At 34.6% G+C, this 20,365-nt stretch overlaps 2 protein-coding genes across 2 annotated transcripts; both read right to left on the bottom strand.

The window, feature by feature from the left end:
* Positions 1–4,947: 4,947 nt before the first annotated feature.
* Positions 4,948–5,890, bottom strand: LOC144567949 (uncharacterized). Its single transcript, XM_078318149.1, has 2 exons — positions 5,313–5,890; positions 4,948–5,241 (listed from the first exon to the last, which is right to left on the bottom strand). The coding sequence occupies exons 1-2, from the start codon at positions 5,860–5,862 to the stop codon at positions 5,057–5,059; spliced, it is 735 nt and encodes a 244-aa protein (XP_078174275.1). The 5' UTR covers positions 5,863–5,890; the 3' UTR covers positions 4,948–5,056.
* Positions 5,891–6,101: 211 nt separating this feature from the next.
* Positions 6,102–7,852, bottom strand: LOC144568095 (uncharacterized). Its single transcript, XM_078318325.1, has 2 exons — positions 7,677–7,852; positions 6,102–7,499 (listed from the first exon to the last, which is right to left on the bottom strand). Exon 2 carries the CDS (start codon positions 7,482–7,484, stop codon positions 6,102–6,104), a length of 1,383 nt encoding a protein of 460 aa, XP_078174451.1. The 5' UTR covers positions 7,485–7,499; positions 7,677–7,852.
* Between the last annotated feature and the right edge of the window lie 12,513 nt (positions 7,853–20,365).

Consider the following 20,365-nt stretch of genomic DNA (forward strand, 5'->3'; position numbering starts at 1 on the left):
ATAAATTACCGAAATAACAAACCGCAAGAAAAATATATATAGTAAAGCAGTCAAAACAATGAATATTTTATAAGTTTTTTTAAAATTGTTTGATGTATTCATTTCTCATGCTCATATATATACATGACAGTGTGTGCGTGTGTTTTTAAATGACGTGTTTGTGTGTATGTGTGTTGGGTACAAGGGACCCAATTTTTTTTCTTTTTAGAAGATGAAAATAAAATTACTAGAAAGAAGATTTACTGTTTTTATTAATAGATAAAACCCGGCCATTTTTATTAATACCCAAAAAAAAAAACATTTTTACAATAATAACCTGACAATTTTTTTTTTTTTAAATCTGACCAGACCGCCGGTAATTGGGGCGGTCCGATTCCATACCAGACCGCCAGGACCCTGGGCGGTCCAGTAGGGACCAGACCGCCGGTAATTGGGGCGGTCCACTATGCTGCCAGATACCCGACCCGTTAGCCCCCCCTCCCCTTCTTCCTTTCTCTGTTTACCGAACCAGAACGAAAAAAAAAAAGAAAAGCGCAGCGCCGCGCCCCCCACCCCGCCCAGCTCCGCCACGCCCGCCGCTCGGCTCCGCCAGGTGCACTCTCTCTCTCTGCTGCCCCTCTCTCTCTCTTCTGCCTCTCTCTCTCCCTCTCTCTCTCTTTCTGCCTCACTCTCCCTCTCTCTCTCTCTAACCAATTTTGAATATTTTTGCCCCTCTCTCTCTCGTAGGGGTGTCTTTGTGGTACATTGATCGTGATTTGGTGCTTTTGGGAAGGTTTGGAGGCGAAGCGAAGGATCTCGAAACCGACCGCAACCCGCTGACTCGTTGTGTGTTCAAGCTATCTCAGGTAATTATCTAAATCAAAACTCGTTATGAATTGGTTGTTCCGAATTGCTTGTGACCTTCCCGGGTTGTTGATTTTCCCGGAAGGCGACCCGATTAGGGTTTAGGGTTTGGGTTAATTGGTTAAATTTGTAAATGAATTGTGTTAATTGGTTGGTTTTGTAAATTAATCGGTTGAATCTGTAAATTAATTGGTTTAGTTCGTAAGATTGTTGTTGGTTGAATTTGTATGGAATTGGGGCCATGACTTTGTTGTTGGGCTATATTTGAATAAAATTAGTTGGATATCGGCTTTAGAATTGTAAAATTGTGGTCGAATTTGTCGAATTGGTTAAAATTTGGGTTATTAATAAAAATTTATGGTTAGGGTTTACGGATAAAAACTCAAATTGATAGTTTAGGGTTTTAAGAACAAAATTGATAATTTTTAAGAATTTGTAAGAATTGATTAGGAATTATAAGTCATAACTCTGTTAAATTGTATGTTTATGGAAGCTTCTCCTTTAATAACTATTTATGTATCTATTATTCTATTTATGCACTTGTAATTGGTTATACTTATAATTTTAAGCCTTATATATCTGATATGAGGACCCTACTATTTGTAGCTTGGATTGACCACTTAAATACAAATATTAATATATTATATCATTTAATATAATGGTTCCGAATATTCTTAGGAAAATCATAATTTTTTTTTATATTATGCAACATTGTTGTTTGAATTTAGAAATTTAAAAATTGTAAGTATGTTATTTAGTTAATTATTTTTTAAATATTTCTTTTAATTATTTGTAAAAATTGTAAATATTTCTTTTAATTAATTTTTAAATATTTATTTTAATTATTTTTAAAATATTTATTTTAATTATTTTTAAAATATTTATGTCAATTATTTTTTAAATATTTTGTAATTATTTTCTAATTAGTCGTTGATTACTGTACAGTTAGTATTTAATTACGCACATAATTAGCCTTCCTAATCAATTACTGTACAGTTAGTATTTAATTACGCACATAATTAGCCTTCCTAATCAATTGTTGTCACTTGAAACCCTAGTTATAATGGCACCCAAAGTTGGAAAAAATAGAGGAAGAACTGAAACCGAACGCGAAGCAAAAAGAGCACTCATTAATAATTTTTGGACGGCTGAAGCCTACGCGATGCGGAATTTGGAAAGATTGTTTTCACCCAAAAATAATGAAGAATTTCTGAGCACTCTTGATTCATCAATTAGAAAAATGCTGATGGAAGGCTGGGTGGACAGGGTCCCTCCACCTGGATGGGGACAGTGCTGCTTATGTGAGCTGAAGGGAGATATGGTGGATATGTTCTTCTGTTATAAATGTGGCAAAGCTGTTCATCCCAATTGCATGGACCTGCATGCAGATCTGCTGAATGACGCTCGTCTCACTACGTGGGAGTGTCCTGCGTGCGTGCGTCGGGGTGAGGAAAAAAAGGGAGCAAGCTCCTCGTCTCGTAAGGCTTAGACCCCAATTGTATGTTGTTGTAGTATTTTATGTTTTAACTGTAACGGTTTGTATAATTGCTATTTGAACTGGTTGTTGCTGTATTAATTTTATGTTACCTTATTCTATGGACTCGACGGTTCTGTATTATTTAGTAATGTATATGGATTTTATGAATTTTAAATTCCTGGTATTTTAGTTGAACATGAGCTGCATTATTTTTGAATATGCTAGAAATAAGTGTATGTGTATGTGTATATTATACATATAGTTCACCAAACAAATAAAAATAAAAATAAAAATCAAAGTTATAAAAATTTACGATATCACTTCGTAAATATATCAAATATTTTATCTTTTGGCATACACATACACATATACATAATATTTTATTTTTTGAACTGTTTAATTTTTTTTTTTTAAATGTAGTATGCCTAAATCTAGACGGTGGGGACTACGGCCTACGCCTGGAGCGGGTCCGGGTGGAGCGGGCCCGTCGTCTGATGAGGATGTGGCTGGAGATGGAGCAGGATTTGAGCATCCGACTGGAGCGGGTCAGTCGTCTGAGGCCGAGCCTAGTTATCGCTGCCACGATCCTGACACCTTCAGTCCTCTTCTGTGGACCCATCATGTTAAGCACCGTGTCTCATTGGCATCTCTTGAGGTACGTGATTATTATGCGTAATGTACATATTACTAAAAAAATAACACGATTTGAGTCTCATAAATTTATAATAAATACAGGACGATGGCTTACTTATGGTGAGGCACCGCAGGTCTGAGATTCCGTTTGTTCCCCATCCGCTGATGACCCAATGCCTCTTGCAGCTTGGGTTGTATCAGATTGCCATGATGCCACAGAGTAATATCAATCCGTATCTGATGCACGGTCTAGCGGAGAGATGGCGACCTGAGACGCATACATTTCATCTCCCGCCTGGGGAGATGACAGTCACCCTCGGTGATGTGAGCGCATTGTGGGGATTGCCTATCGATGGCGAGCCCATAGGTGGCGTCTCAGACCATCCAGACCTGCAGAGGATGATACCGGAGTTGTTAGGGTGTCATCCGAATCAGCTACAGAAGAAGTTCAACAAGAAGAAGGGGGAGGAGGAAGAGGCCCGGTCTTCTGCTTACTGTATTTCTCTGAGATCACTCCGGGCTCACTTCTTCCAGAATCAGAATCAGATATTCCCTGAGACAGACGATGTTGAGGCGGTCAGGAGGTACCATTACGCTTTTCAATATTGTTAATATTGTTCATATTCGTAATCTCAATAATTTCAATGTTTTATATTGATTGTTTCATGTTGCAGGTATATTAGGGCTTTTGTGCTGGATCTGTGCGGTGCCGTCATGTTCGTGGACTCTAGCGGTGTACGCCGTACGGGTACGCCGATCAGCTAGGGGAGCCGATACGGGTACGCCGTACATGTATACACAGGGCCCGGGGGAGGTTGACCTCACTGGTGATGAGAGTCAGGGTGGAGAGGAGGACTTAGGAGATATGAGTCCTCACTCCCAGCAGATACCGAGGCGTGTGCAGCCGGACAGGGAGCTCAAAGGCAAAGCAGCTGCTAGGTTCAGTCCCTCGGGGAAGAAGCATAAGAGATGATTGCAGTTTTTAATGATGTTTTTATTATGATTGCAGTTTTTTATGATGTATTTTGGACTGTAGTATTATTATGATTGCAGTTTTATTTTATGTTGATCCATGGTTTTTATGTTTTTTCTACTTTACATCGAAACGGTCTTATGAAACTACAACATATCTGTTTCGTCAAATTATAAGTAATCAAGTGTTAAAACTAAGCAATTTCATCGAAACGGTCTTATACCTGTAGCAATCGCCTCAAAATCGCCCAAAAATATGTGCATTATCAAATCAAATTACATCAAACTTATAAAGAGTTATGACACCACTTATAATTATAGTCTACCATAGTCTAACAAGTGAAGTTCACGAATACAAAATCAGCTGCTACGGACCAGACCGCTGGTATCCCTGGCGGTCCACTAGCTGTCCTACAAAATCAGCATTTTCTCTCTCCAACACACACTACAAAGAAGGAGAAAGAGAGCGCAGACGATTGTTTCGGCGATTTCAGACGATTTTCTCCACTACTAAATCCGCAGGTATTTTTTTTTATTTTATAATTAGTCTATGTTTACTGTACAATTAGTCTACGTTTGTGGTTCTGTTCAACAGGATGGACAATAGCGAAAGATGTACTCATGCTACCAAATGTCACTGTGATGCAATACTTCTTTTGAAAAGAGTTGGTGTCAAATGTCCCATTGAAAATCCACCCCTTTCAGACGATGACTTTGTGGAAAATCCATATGGATATGGTATGAAAAAAAATTCGGCGAGCACATCGTCGGGTGTCACCAATCAGAAGCCGGCGGCTAAGAATACGGCTGTTAAGAATTCGGCTGCTACGAAGTCAGTTAGTAAGAAGCCGACTGCTAAGAAATAGGATTTTAAATTCGTCAATTTGGTTTTTTCGTTGTGAGATGTTTCTTGATGTATTTTATCATCTTGTCAGACAATTTATCAGTTATCTCTGAATTAATTATTGAATATGCTAGATAATATAACTGTAGTTCGGAAGTAGTCTAACATAGTCTAACAAGTAAAGTCCACGAATACAATTAAAGTTCAATGATACAACTGAAGTTCACCAATATTCATAAGTTAGTTCAAACCAAACAAAATAAGTTCTCCCAAGCAAAATAATAAGTTCATCTTTCACGACGTCGGAATAGACCCAATAGACGGGAAGATTTTCTGGTGCCAGCTGCAGGTGCAGCAGTACTTGTAGACCCTTGGCTACTAGATGATTGGGTCGCAGGAGGTGGTTGTCTTCTACCAGTTGCTTCAGCAACAACTCTCGCATTTTCTCTTTCATTGTGTTCGTTTATGGCATCTGAACATAACAACAGAGTTCAGTTATCAATATAATAAAAACATAAATTAATTCTGAAAAATGCTACCTACCTGCCCTGCGCCTGTCAGAAACGGAACGGCGAGCCTGATTTCCCGATGGCCTCCTACCACCCATCTCGTCCATGGTCATTATAGCACGTTTGTGTCTCCTCCTCCCCTTCCTTATCCATCCTTCTGAAGGGAGTATTCTATCACCGACATACGCAGGCCACTCATGCTGGTTGGGATAAGAATGGAAAGATCCACCCCAAGTAGAAGCAAGGTAATCGGTACGATACATGTCGGCGACATAGTGATCCTCGCAGAAGTTTCTCACTCGGCATACCGCCATCACGTGACTACAAGGTATTCCAGCTAGTTGGGGTCCTTGGCATGTACAGGTCACCTCTCTTGCCTCTCCGAATTGCACTACGTACTTGAAAGCCCTCTTCACAAACTCCATAGTGCCATCTGGTCTACGGCTGGAAGGAACGTACTCATTTGGATTGTGCACTTCGAATTCTGTACCGTCATTACCCATCGGGATCACGGTCATAGTTGCACCTTTATTCCTGTGTTTTTTTAGTTTCTCCTCCACCCTTGTTGAAAATGACTGGTTCATCCTTATTAATTCTGCGGCCTTAGCACGCCGTTCCTGAAACCATGTATTTAACTTGTAGAAAGTGTCTTCTACAACTGCAGCCACCGGCAACGTCCGGCTCTCCTTGAAGACTGCATTCAGCGATTCAGAGCCGTTGGTGGTCATAATTCCCCAACGGTAACCTCCATCACGTGCTTGAAATATTTTCTCGTATGCTGGTGGCTCTTGGACATCTCTGGGGTTATTTTTGCCCACCTTCATTAAGTACAGATTTGCTTTCGGCATATACTACCGAATATTCTGCAAATCGCAAGTTCACGACCTCTCCACAACCTGTTATATTTTGGGATTACATGTATGTATTTGTGTCTGACGGCCATAGCCACCGCCTTGATGCTCATCGATGGGTCCAACTTAATGTCTGCCTCAATTGCATCGGCAATTAGTGATGCTGTCAGGTTTGAATGGTCTGTCCTTGTGGACGCAGACTTGCATGTATGAGGTGGTTCACACTTTTTAATTATCCATGCTTCCCCCGAACCCGCAGGGGTTGCATAAAGGCGAAACTCACAACGAGGGGCATTTTTGCATATCACAACCAATCTTTTTGATTCTCTTTTTTCTAATATACATTCCCAGTTGCCGTGAACGTGAGTCTCATAGATTTTCTTTACAAGTTCATCTATGTTGGTATAGACTTGCCCTGGGGCAAGTTCACGATTGTATACAACACGAGGACCAAAGAAACTAATGTCAGCCTCTTCAAAAGCTGTGGTATCGTTGAATGTGGCGACAGGATGCCTATTCCCTCGACCCCTGATTGGGAATTTTTCTTCCCTGGACAAACCTGGTACATTTGCATCACCATCTGATAAGTCATCAGATTCCCAAATTCCTTGGTATTCATCTCCGGTTTCCATTTCTCTTTCCGGTATGGCATCAATAGCATCAACATCAATATTAGTATCATTTGGATTAACGGATAACTGTATCGGTAATGACTCTGGTATAGCTGGAAATGTAGGGATTATGGGTGTCTGTCTGGGCGGTGGTGGTGGTGGTGGTACAACTTCAGTAAACTCACGGGAGTTATGGTACCCCGGGTTGTCATAACAGGGACTGTGGTACCCCTGGTTGTCATGAGGGGAGTGGTGGTACCCCTGACTGTCATGAGGGGAGTGGTGGTACCCCTGGCTGTCATGAGGGGAGTGGTGGTACCCCTGGCTGTCATAAGCCGAATTGTCATAACCTGAAGGTCCAGCAGGGGGAGCCCTAGAAGGTCCAGCCCCAGCCGCACTAAAAGGTCTAGCCCCGGCCTGGGGAACCCTCCTGGAATATAAGTCTATCATAGCGACCCCCCTAGACTCAAATTGTTGGTACACAGCCTTCCACAACTCCTCATCTGTTATAGGAAAACTCACAAAGTAAGGTCTACCCGCCCCAGCCCGTTGTGTGTCAATTCGGGTAGCCAATTCTAATTCATACCGGTCGGGGTTCACACCAGTCTTTTCATATACTAGTTGCTTAAGTTCAATAAATGTGGTTCTTTCATTAACCTGCAAGCCGAATGAGGCATCTTTCGAGTAATACACGCCATCTGCACCCTTAATTAGCCTACCGCCCACGTACAGTGCAACCAGCATTTTGTCCTTAACAAACTACATTTAAAAAAAAACATTCATAAGAATTACAGTATAATAGATTCATTATTTTTTGGAATTTAAAAGTTAATTATAATATTACTTAAAGCCTAATTTATAGTTTTTACAGACTGCGGGTATAATAATTATTAATTAAAAATTAAACATAAAATAATTAAATAAAAAATAATATACCTGTAGCAATCGCCTCTAAATCGCTTAAAATCGCTTCAAAATCGCTCTCTCTTTCTTCTCTGTGGTTTAATAAATGATACTGTGCTAGAGAGACAGCAGACAGAGCTGCTATATGGCAGCATAGTGGACCGCCCCAATTACCGGCGGTCTGGTCCCTACTGGACCGCCCAGGGTCCTGGCGGTCTGGTATGGAATCGGACCGCCCCAATTACCGGCGGTCTGGTCAGATTTAAAAAAAAAAAAATTGTCAGGTTATTATTGTAAAAATGTTTTTTTTTTTGGGTATTAATAAAAATGGCCGGATAAAACCTGACATGTTCTCAAATGGACCTAACCAATAGTTCAGTCCATTAATTTTCCTATATAATGTTTTTAATATAATAAAATCATAAAAAAAAATATACAATAAAATTAAAATATTATTTTTATACAAATTGTTATTGTTAATATGGTTTTCTAATAGTATTATTAATAATATAATATTATTTTGTTATTATTAAGGTTTATTTGTATTAATATTCTTTATTCTAATTGCTATTATAAAACTTTCAATTATTTATTTTTATATAATTTTATATTTCGTCGTCGTTGCAAAACATAAAATAATTGATATTTTGAAACTACAATTCAGTTTTTAAGGTTTCACACTATCTTCTCTTTTTTTTTTCTTTGAGAAGATTAGTTTTCTGGAAATTTTGTAGATCTGTTTGCAAGCTATTTGAATCGGGATCATATGCTACAATCAAAATTTCCTCTCTCAAATTAAATGCTATAATCTTCGACCTACAAATTAAATGAAAATAAATTAACTAAATATTAAACTTATTTAACTCAAATGAACTAGATTTAATTAAATTCAACCTAAATAATTGAACAATTTGTAAATTAATTTATACAATAAATTCAAAATCACTTATGAAACCGAATCAATGATTATGTCATAACGAGTTAATACGCCAAAGCATTTAATCGGTCCCATTAGCTTACCCTCAGGGAAACCAAAGCATCTATTTATGGAATAATAAACAATCAAATACCTTTTCCGATAATTTGATTTTTCATTTTCTAAAGATATTAAAATGCGAGGGACCTAGAAAGTGGCGTGTGCTGACTCGTCCACTAGAGAGAGGGACTCACCATAAGTAGGGGTGTAAACACATCGGATATTATCCGATTTCGTCTAGATCCAAATCCAGAAAATTATCTAAATTATTTGATTCGATTCGTATCTGTATCTAAGACTATCCGTATTCGAAAAATTATAACGGATAAGACGGTAAGACTTTTCACTATCCGTATCCGACCGTTTATATATTTTTTTTTTAAATCATGGGTTGGAGGTCAAGCCACCAACACATTTTCAAACTCCTATTTATATTATAGAAGATTTCTCCACTTGTGGGTTTCGAACCCATAACCTCTTACATGGGAGTCATGTGCCTTTGCCACTAGACCAAAGGCAAGTTCTTTGACCGTTTATATTTTTAAACCACAATAAATATGTTATATGTTCTTAAATTGATTTATTAAATTGCATATTGTATCAATAATTTATTAAATTGCATATAGATATATATTTTAATGAATAATATAATACTATGACATAATTAGTGACTAATAGTTTAATAATATAATAGATGTTTTGTAATCAACAAGCTAATTATGAAAAATATTCGTATCCGTCCGATATCCAATCCGTATCCGTAACGTTTAATATCCGATATGTATCCGTATCCGAAAAATTATAACGGATACGGTAAGTCACTAATACAACTCATGAATTAATAAAATAGTCATGGCCTCAACAATTAAATTAAGATGTGAGAGTGTTTGGAGATGCATATGAAAACTAAACTCTTCCTATACATGACATGAGCAGTCAGCAGAGTAGCTGCGTTTTCCCAATTTTCCCAATGAATGCTGACGTGGACGACAACAAATTAAGGAAGATAGATTGATTGCATCTTAATATATGCATATGATCTGTGAACCACCCTTTGTGCTCCCAATATAATTCCACTCAAACAAATAAAGTAAAGGAATTAAACCTATTTAGTCGTATCATTGTCACTTCAATTGTCATATATTGATATATAATTCAGATATTTATCTTGTGTGTGATACATAACATAAGCCAAGTTAAAGCGAACTAGATAAATTAATTTAAATATTTAGTGTTTGGTAATAATAAAATAAATGATTTGAAGTAAAAATTAAATTGTTCTTGCATGTTATGTTAATAATTAAAAGAAAAATTATAATTTAGTAATTTAACTTTATTTCATCTATGAAGTGATTTGAGTTTATTTTACCTTAAACGCTCTCATTCGAGACTTCAGCTTGGGTCCGATGGCCATTGGATCCAAAGTGGTTCCAATGGATTCGCTCATCGTCGGATTTGTTTTAGGATTCGCGCGCACAAATTTTAAAGCATACACAAAAGTGTAGGCGTGAATCCTAAAGCAGATCCGATAGTGAGCGAACCCATTAGAACCACTTTTGGTCCAATGACCATCGAACCCAAACTATTCTCCTCATTTGATGCATTAATTGGAGCACTCAACTCGCTACTAACATGACCACTTAATGAGCTCACCATTAGAGAAGAATGCCTCCCGTTATGTTGGTGGAGAGAGTAACTAATGGAGGAGGCTGATTTGTGGGATAAGTGCTGCATGCAGAGGTTTAAGAGTATGCACGATTCTGAAGGGATTAGTTTTGGGTGCAATTCATGTATAGGAGATAGTTTCTCTAATTTGAGGATCGATGTTTTTCTTCCTTCTTTTTTTTTCTTTTAATTTAAAACTGTAATTGTAATCACACAACTATATAAATGGAATCTTTTAATGCCCGATTTATAACGGTTTGAAGCATTTATGGTCAAAACTGAAAGTACAGAGGAGTTGTGCTAAGTTTGGTAATTAATTCAATCTTATTGTATTTGTTATATATACAGTAAAAAAATTGATAGAAAATTATTGTCAATTTCTTCTGTCGGTTCAAAATTATGAATCGTTAGAAGAAGTGTCACATTTATTCTATAATTTTGTTTCCTCTCGCTCTTTCTTTTTTCTCATTTGTAATTTTCATCTTTGAAATGAAAGTTAACAGGTACTATATATATATCACCTGTACTTTCAGAGAGACGAGTACATCAACAATTGATTGGATTAAATTTAGAAATCTTGATGCGTGATCAAATTAAATAAATTGTAAACAATTTGATAGGTAGTAGGTCTTTTATATGTCAAATATGCCGAAATTTTTATTATTATACTCAATTAAAAAAATTATTCAAATGTTCTCCATTTATTTATTTTTTAAAATGCTCCAACTGTCAGAAATTCTAGCATTTCTAGTTCTCTTTTTTTAAAAGAAATTGAGGGGTAAAATTATTCATCATTTTTTTAATGATTAAATATCAACCTCACAATAAAAAATTCTGACTAAATGACAGAACAAAACATAAACACCGTATTAGTTCAATTAAAAAACTGAGGAGCATCCTTTTTTTGGATGGGCGTATATGAATGCTTGTAAAATTGAACACGGTTTTATTAAAGAAATACAAACTTTTCTACGTCATTGATCTGTGTGTTTCTGATATAATGCATCCTTTCTAAGGCACATGTAGGTTGTACATGTATTTCTTTGAGACATCTCTCCTAAATAGGTAAGGCTAGGGTGAGAGAGAAAGCAAGAGCAGCGATATTTTCACCGAGAAGACAAAATCTGATGAAGACACTTCAAATGGGCGTATCTCACGTATCTCAGTGATCGAGTGTCAAATTTCAGCATATGACTACTTTTCAAAAAACTTACAACGAGAAGATATCAATTTTGAACGTACTCATTCATTGGGATAACAACGCAGTCAAAATTGCAAAAAAAAAAAAAAAAAGGAAAAAGCCTCAAAACTTAAGTTGAAATTTATGATTAATTCTTTCTAATTTTCAATTTTGTACACTTTAACAAATTATCTATTTTTTACTATTCTTTCTTAGACATTGTTCATAGAAATATATAAAGTCTCAGATCTAGGATTAATTTTGTTGTATTTTCATTTTTAGTTAGAATATTATTCATGCAATTAATAATATGCAGTGTTCTAAATAGCGCACTATAGCGAGTGTTTTCAGACCTTGAACGTTATAGCAACGCTATGGGATAAAAGTGCATTATTTCAGTTACGACCACTGTAGCAGTAATAGCGGTCCGCTATGTGCGCTACATGCTAAGCGCTATAGAGCACGCTATGCTACATAGGCTTTTATATAAAGATCCAAACTAAAATTTAATTTTAAAGATCAATTTTTTCGAGTGCGTATCCTCTGAGATATCTCAACTTTTGCACAACCGATGTGTCCGGTGCCTATTCAGAGGTAATGTAGGGGTCAGTATTATGTGTGATTTGAGATTCGTGCAGAACGTATTTAAACAGTTAGGATTTTCCATAAAGTCACGCAAAGTTTGAGATATCTCAGAGGATACGAATTCAATTTTTTCACGGTCTAGATTTATTTTGCTTTTAAATAGAAAAAAATAGATAGTTTATTCCATGATGCCTGTGTTTTTTCTAATAAAAAAATATATAGTTTATGTCATGATGATTAGGTTATTTTGAATGAAAAATGATAGATAGTTTATGATATTATTAGTAATATTATGAATAGCAATTTGGACTTTGTATTGGTTCAATATGAATATTCTAATTTCTTAATTAATTTTGTGTTACGTATTGTTTTATGAAACTTTAGATAATGTTGATAATTAGTAGAAATATAAAATATAATTTTTTAAACAAAAAATGCTATGTAAGATAGTTTTTATTATAGTTACGTTATTCACAATAGTTTTTTTTTAGCATTTCCGGTATGATGCGATAATCGCTATTTAAAACCTTGATAATATGCGATATATTTTTTCTTAAACATTATCCATATAAATGTATGAAGTCTCAAATCTATAATTTTTTGTTATATTTTTTATTTTTTTAGTTCAAATATTTTCATTTTGAAATTTAGTTTGACATTTTTTGTATTCAGATCCAGAATCTAGGGTATGCTGTAAAAAAAAAAAAAGACAATCGTTCAGATTTAGTTTTAATGTTTTTATCAAATTTAGTTTAGTGTTTCTGCCAGAATTTCTGGCGATTCACTACAGAAGTGAACTGTCAGAATTTATTGCAGTTGGGGCATTAAAAAAAATCAAGGGTATTTGTGTAATTTTTTTAATTGAGGATATTAATAAAAATTTGGGTCAAATGTATCATCAAATTTATTGGGGTCATAAACCATGATTTTATACACACACACACACATATATATATATGCATTTTATCATTGTAATTTTTGTTTCTTATTTTCACCAGATGGTACGGATTGATAGATGCCTTAGTTGATCATAGATGGTGATGATTGATATTGCGACTCAATTATTGTTGGGGTAAGGCTAAGGTGCTATGGGTTGCATAGAGGGCTACGGTGTTACGGTTCAAAATTCGAGATTTTAAAATTCAAACGGTTGATCCGAACCGTTCATCTTGTTCTCCATATTAATACGTGTTTGGAGACCAAATTTTACAATTTTTGAAAATTTTTTACTATTTTTTTAGATAGATAAAAAATCAGTTGATCTAAAAAATTCTGCACCATTCAAATATTTGATTTTGTACCTATCTAAAAAAATAGTAAAAAATTTTCAAAAAAATGTAAAATTTGGTCTACAAATACATATTAATATGGACAACAAGATGAACGGTTCAGATCGACCATTTAAATTTTAAAAATTCAAATTTTAAACCGTAGCACCGTAGTCCTCTATGCAACCCATAGCTCGTTAGCCTTACCTGTTTGTTGAGCAACTTTTATTCCTCCGACATTTTATTTTTACCCGATTAAAAAATTATTTTAATAATAATAACTAAAGTTTAGCAACAATTTTAAAAATACCCCACCCATGGAAATTTTCCACGGGCTGGAATTTTAATTCCAAATTTTTTTTTTATAAAACAGAAATTTGTTTTTATTTTTTATTTTTTGTATTGAAATATTAGAAATGTTGGATATATTTCTTTGAAAATAGATGAAATACAATATAATTTGATTTATTAGAAAGACTGTAACAAATAACCTGGATCAATATTTTTCAGGTCGGATTTTTCGCGGCTGTAAGAAAAATTAATATATTTCTGTATGTGTTATTGGAAAAAAATAAAAATGCTTCGATTCTGAGTTATTGATCCCGGTTCAAAGGTCACTTCTATGTAATCTAGAAAATATTGTGATACTTCTAGGACATTTAATTTATAAAAAGTTGTATCTATTTTGAGAATTCTTTTTGAATAATAATTATTAAATAACTTAAAGTTTTTATTTTTTTCCAAAAATAGATACAACTTTCCATAAATTAAATGTACTAGAAGGATCACAATATTTTCTAGATTACATAGAAGTGACTTTTGAACCGGGATCAATAACTCAGAATCTAATCATTTTTATTTTTTTCCAATAACACATACAGAAATATATTAATTTTTCTTACAGCCGCAAAAAATCTGACCTGAAAAATATTGATCCGGGTTATTTGTTACAGTATTTCTAATAAATCAAATTATATTGTATTCCATCTATTTTTAAAGAAATATATCCAACATTTCTAATATTTCAATACAAAAAATAATAAATAAAAATAAATTTCTGTTTTATAAAAAAAAAAATTGGAATTAAAATTCCAACCCGTGGAAAATTTCCACAAGTGGGGTATTTTTAAAATTGTTGCTAAATTTTGGTTATTATTATTAAAATATTTTTTTAATGGAGTAAAAATAAAAATGTCGGTTTATTCCTATTGGAATGTTTTGGCACATTATTCAAAACAAGCTAACTTTCAAACAAGCAATCATGCATGAAAACAAATATTCCAAGTTGAGATCTATCAAAGGGAATCAAGATCCAAACATGGCCAAACACAATTTTCAAACTTTTAACTATTCCGTCATAACCAGAGACTAAAAAAGGGGTGCTAAAGGTACCAAATTACTTATTATATCTGTCCTACTACATTTGATTGACCTTTTCCTCTTTTACCAAGTGCCACTGCATTTATCTTTTGCTCTATAAAATTTTCAAATTGTATCTGCTTGGATTTTTCTTTTGTGTATATAACATTTTATAATGAAAATGATTCATCCCCCCAGTAATTTTCAAATATACCAATTATTTTATTTTTATTTTTTAGAGAGATCTTAATATTTTTCATGTTTTCTTGTTTATGATGTATGCCAAAAAATAAGACATTTGATATATTTATGAGTGATCTCGTAACTCTTTATAACTTTGATTTGATTTGTCAGTTGGATATCACAAATTTAAAGATAACACTAATTAAGAACTTGGTCTTGATTCAAAAATTTCTAAGCTCTGCTAGCTTGTTGATATTTCAAAATTTTTGATTAAATGATATATTGGAGCTTTGATCTTTTTCTATTTATTTCTGGTACTAAAACAGTAGTTTAGAGCTACTAAAATATGTTCAAACCTCAAATTAGATCTCTCTCCATGCACAAAGCACTCTAGACTGACCTCTGATATAGTACCAAGTCCAAACTCAACAGCCAAGCACTAAGCAAAGGCCACTGGTATAGTACAATGCACTAAAAATATCAAATTTGACCTCTGCTGGTAAATCAGCAAGTTTGGACTGATATAGGGACTAAATTGCAAAAGTAATTATACCAGCATGTAGAGCATTCAAAAATACACATAATTGACATAAATTTCAATTTATTTGGATTTTTCTACAGTTAGTTATGAATTTTCAAAATTCAGCTTTTAAAAAAACTTTAAACAGTCATAACTTTGGCTAGGAAAGTCGGATTTGCGCATATGACCACTTTTCGGAAAAAGGGAGAACCCCCGAGCATCCAAAACATCATAATTGGAAAAAAAAATCTCGTTTAAGGCCTCAAAAATTCAGTTTAAATTTTCTATCAACGGTAAGCATACAACGATCGGTATTTTGTTTAGTCAAAAACTTGAGAAATTATTCAAGAATTATCCATATAATTATTTTAAAATGCATTTATTATTTATTGTGTGCGTTTGCTTATTCAAGCAAATGGTATATGTTGACAATAATCAAATAATTCAATTATTCTCTCTCTCGCTCTCCAATTATTCTCTAAAAAAAAAAAAAGTAGACATCATTGATGTAATCTAACCATATTTCCTTGTGTATATTTGAATGAAATAAATTATTAAGAATCAAGACCAAGTCCTTAATTAGTTTTATTTTTAGACTTGTGATATCTAACCGACGAATCAAATTAAAGTTATAAAGAGTTACGACATCTCACTCATAAATATATCAAATGTCTTATTTTTTGGCATACACCTTAAACTAATTATTTAAATGAAAATATTAAGATCTCTAAATAAAATAAAAAATAGAGGACCACCCAGCAAAGGAGCGGTCAGGTTCCTAGCGGACCGCCCCCGTCACAGACGGTCTGCTAGAAGTGTGGACCGTCCTTAGACCAGGCGGTTGGGGCATTTAAAAAAAAAAAAAAAAGAATTTGGGGCACTTCTGTAAAAACTTTTTTTTTTAGAGTTTTAATCAAAATGGCCGCATAAAAGAACAATTCTTCATTTTTCTTAATTGTTTTACATCAATAAAAGAACAATTAATTCTTCGTTTTGAGTGACATTTAATTTTCTTATTTTGTTGGGGATCCCTTTTTCCTTTTTCATGGTGTGGGGGAGATGCAACGGCACCCTCACTACCTCAGTAGTCAGTACCATTAGTACCTCTGCATATATTTGAATCTTTAAGGAAACAATTACAACCAGGCAGCCCCTGACAAGGATTTTTTTAAAAATAATGTTTAGGAAACAAATTGCACTTAAAAAGAGAGAGAGAGAGAGAGAGAGGGTTTACAAAAAGGGAGGACGACAAATCATGGTGGTGTGCACCAACGGATTGTTATCATGTTTGACCGTTGAAGAACTTAATTTTAAAAAAAATGAAAAGATGCTCAAAATATGTAACATATTCTATGGGAAATGAGGAACAATGGATGGTTTGCATAGGAGAATAAATGTATGGTTTTTAATTGAATTTGCACACTTTATTCTGCACCACTTATTATAAAATGAAAGATTTCCTGCCACAATTGGGTTAAATTAATTAATTAATCATGGCACAATATTTTCTTGTTTCTTGACTTATCATCTCATATACTATATATGTATAGTATCACAATGCATGCACTTGCAACCAGCAAATTGTGTCTTCTAGAGTCTTGGTCTCTTGGATACCTCCTCATGTAATACATTAATGAATTGCCTCAGCAAGAAAATTGTACCAAGCAAATGTTCCGAAATTATGCAAGAACAATTTGACCAACTTTTTAAGATGGAATCCAATTTAATTTGTGAATGCATTATCTAAGCATATGCACAGATATAGGATTTTAACATAAATTAGTAGTGCAAAAGTATGACGGAAAGAAAAGAGATATTTTATTTAAATATAACAACTAGTGTAGATGATATTTTTCTGAATGAGAATCGCAGAAATTTGAGTATATTGGGAATTTGGCTCTTCACCTGTTCGGATGGCCTTTTTATTCGGAACCGAATCGTCTGCCCCCCTGGGGACAGGAAATTCCTACCTCCAGAATCACTGCGGGTGGACCCTCATTACAAAAAGTAATAGTAACTAAACCCTTTAACAGTAACCGGTCCCACCCCGCAGTGACTCTGGGGACAGGAATTTCCTGCACCCCAAGGAACAGGAGATTCGAATCTTTTTTATTCCTATCTCGTTCTCTTGTTTTCTTTCCAAAATCAATCCACACAGCGTAAAATCTTATCCTGCACAATTCTATCCCATACAATCTCATGACATCCGAACAAGACCGTAGTGAGCAAAAATAAAGGGAATTCTTCTCTCAAAAAAATAAAAGAGAATTCTCTCTGTTGACTCCAGAATTTGCAATTCATCAACAGTAGTTATTTCATGCCGTTGAATTGTTGTGGGGTCCATCCCAGACGCCAGCTCATCAAAAGGTTTTGACGAGACCACCAACTCAGCAATGGATCTCATCCATCCCTCCATTGAATGCTAATAATAGCTAATAAATCATTAATTTGTTGTTCTGCCTCAGAAAATATATTTAAGAACCAATAATCCATTGCATTATTTTAAAATATATATATATATATAGATGAACATTGAAATCAATATTCATGCATGAGATCTTGCTGGTGATTTACTTTCTCATTATCCATCTCCTGACTCGTCAAATAAATGAGGTTCATGTATGGTTGTAAATGCAACGAACTCAGAAACCGATAGTGTAATGTAAAATCATATTCGGATAGCACTTTATTTTATTGAGAATATATATCGCGTGTTAAATATATGTCAAAAATTTCAAATGAAACTATCACTTAAACGAATGAGTGAGTCTATGGTACTATGCATATTACAATTTGGCACCGTGCTACAGCTTTATATTAGAGTTTTCAAATTCTAACGGTCGATCCAAACCGTTCATCTTGTTCTCCATATTAATATGTGTTTGAAAACCAAATTTTACATTTTTTGAAATTTTTTACTATTTTTTTAGATTTATTGAAAATCACTTGATCTGAAAATTCTGGACCATCCAAAAACAGTGATTTTCAATAAATCTAAAAAAATAGTACAAAAATTTCAAAAAATGTAAAATTTGGTCTCCAAACACATATTAATATGGAGAACAAGATGAACGGTTCGGATCGACTGTTAGGATTTGAAAACTCGAATATTGTAACACTATGAACTTTTAAAATTCAGATTTAATTAAAATAATAAGTGGTTAAATCGAATAATATATATATATATATATATATATATATATATATATATATATATATATATAGGAATATGCTAGCATGCTATGCATAGCATAGAGCCCCTCCATGCAACGGCTTGGATTTCGAGTTTTCAAAATCCTAACTGTTGATCCGAACCGTTCATCTTGTTCTCCATATTAATATGTGTTTGGGGACCAAATTTTACATTTTTTGGAATTGTTTTACTATTTCTTTAGATTTATTGAAAATTCCTGTTTTCAGCAAATCTGGACCATAAAAAAACAGCGATTTTAAATAAATCTAAAGAAATAGTAAAAAAATTCCAAAAAATGTAAAATTTGGTCCCCAAACACATATTAATATGGAGAACAAGATGAACGGTTCGGATCAACAGTTAGGATTTTGAAAACTCGAAATCCAAGCCGTTGCATGGAGGGGCTCTATGCTATGCATAGCATGCTAGCATATTCCTATATATATATATATATATATATATATATACGTATATACACGAAATTAGTGACGTGGATGGTGAACAATAATTATACGATAAATTGTGTTAAGAAAGAGGAGCAATAGGTGTTATATAAATCATTTAATCAATATCGAATAAGTGGAGGGTTTATTTTGCAAAAATACCACTTACAAGTGGGGCCCCTTGTCATACCTTCCTCTTTCCCCCTCCTTCCTTTCTTTCCCTGCACCCCATCTCTTTTCTCTTTTCTCCTTTCTTTCCGCCAAGAGAGAGACAACGAGAGCGTGAGAGAGAGAGAGACAACCCCGGTAATCGAATTGCCCGAAAACGGAGATTTAGGAAGAGGAGCTCAAATCTCGCACATCCATCCGTTCCATTGGTAATTCCCCTTTCTATTTCTCTCTCATTTCTTGATTCCTTGTTTTTAGGGTTTCGGTGAAAACCCGTAGAATCGTACCAAACTGATTATTCTGTGCCTTTGTTGTTTCTATAGTGTAAATTGACTGATTCCGTGTCCCAAAGTGCAACCAAATTTCCAATTTACGGATTTTCCCAAAAATTGATTAGGGTTTAAATTGTAAAAGTGTCGGGATTTAATAAGTTGACCTATGGATAGATCCTAACGAGCACGGCTAGCGGGATTGACGAGCTTACCGAGTCGCGAGATCGCGGACCCTCTACGTGCCCTACATAACCAGGTGCGGGGGTTCACGGGATCTGTTTTGGGGTTTATTCGTAGAACTAAATAACGGTGCATATTATTATATTTATGTTGATTGCTTGATTTAAATAAACTGTGCATAGCATGTTGAATCTCTGATTGAAAGCATTTGTTGCCGCATTGCATTAATTGTGATATTAGAGTAATTGAATTGTATAACTGTTATGATTCTCATGTTGGTACGGTTTATCGATTGTTGATCTGTCGTTTTGAATAAGTGAGTGGAACCACAGTATGACTTGGATTGATTGTGTGAAGTGAACAGTGTATCATAGTGGAAAGTCTAGCTAGCTACTAGACTTTCATCCAGGACCCTTATGCGCATCTGGAGAATGGCCCTAGTGAACCCAGTACCGGTTGGGTAAGGGAAGTGCAGTGTAATTTTAGGTAGAACTGTGGTTCAGTGGTTCAGTGATTCAGTGAAAGTGTTAGTGATTTCTTTTTGATAAAAGTAATATTCTGTTGCATATTCGCGGAATATGCCCGTGAAATTTTAAGTGATGAATTGATGAGATTGTATGACTTGAAACCAGAACAATAGAACTGTTAAGCCGGAGGTGATCGATAGTTGATATCTGTACCTCATAACCAGACCTATATATATTATATCTGTGAAACCAAATCTTTCTGA

Source organism: Carex rostrata, chromosome 17 (assembly GCF_964058835.1).
Source record: "Carex rostrata chromosome 17, lpCarRost1.2, whole genome shotgun sequence".
Taxonomy (NCBI): Eukaryota; Viridiplantae; Streptophyta; class Magnoliopsida; order Poales; family Cyperaceae; genus Carex; species Carex rostrata.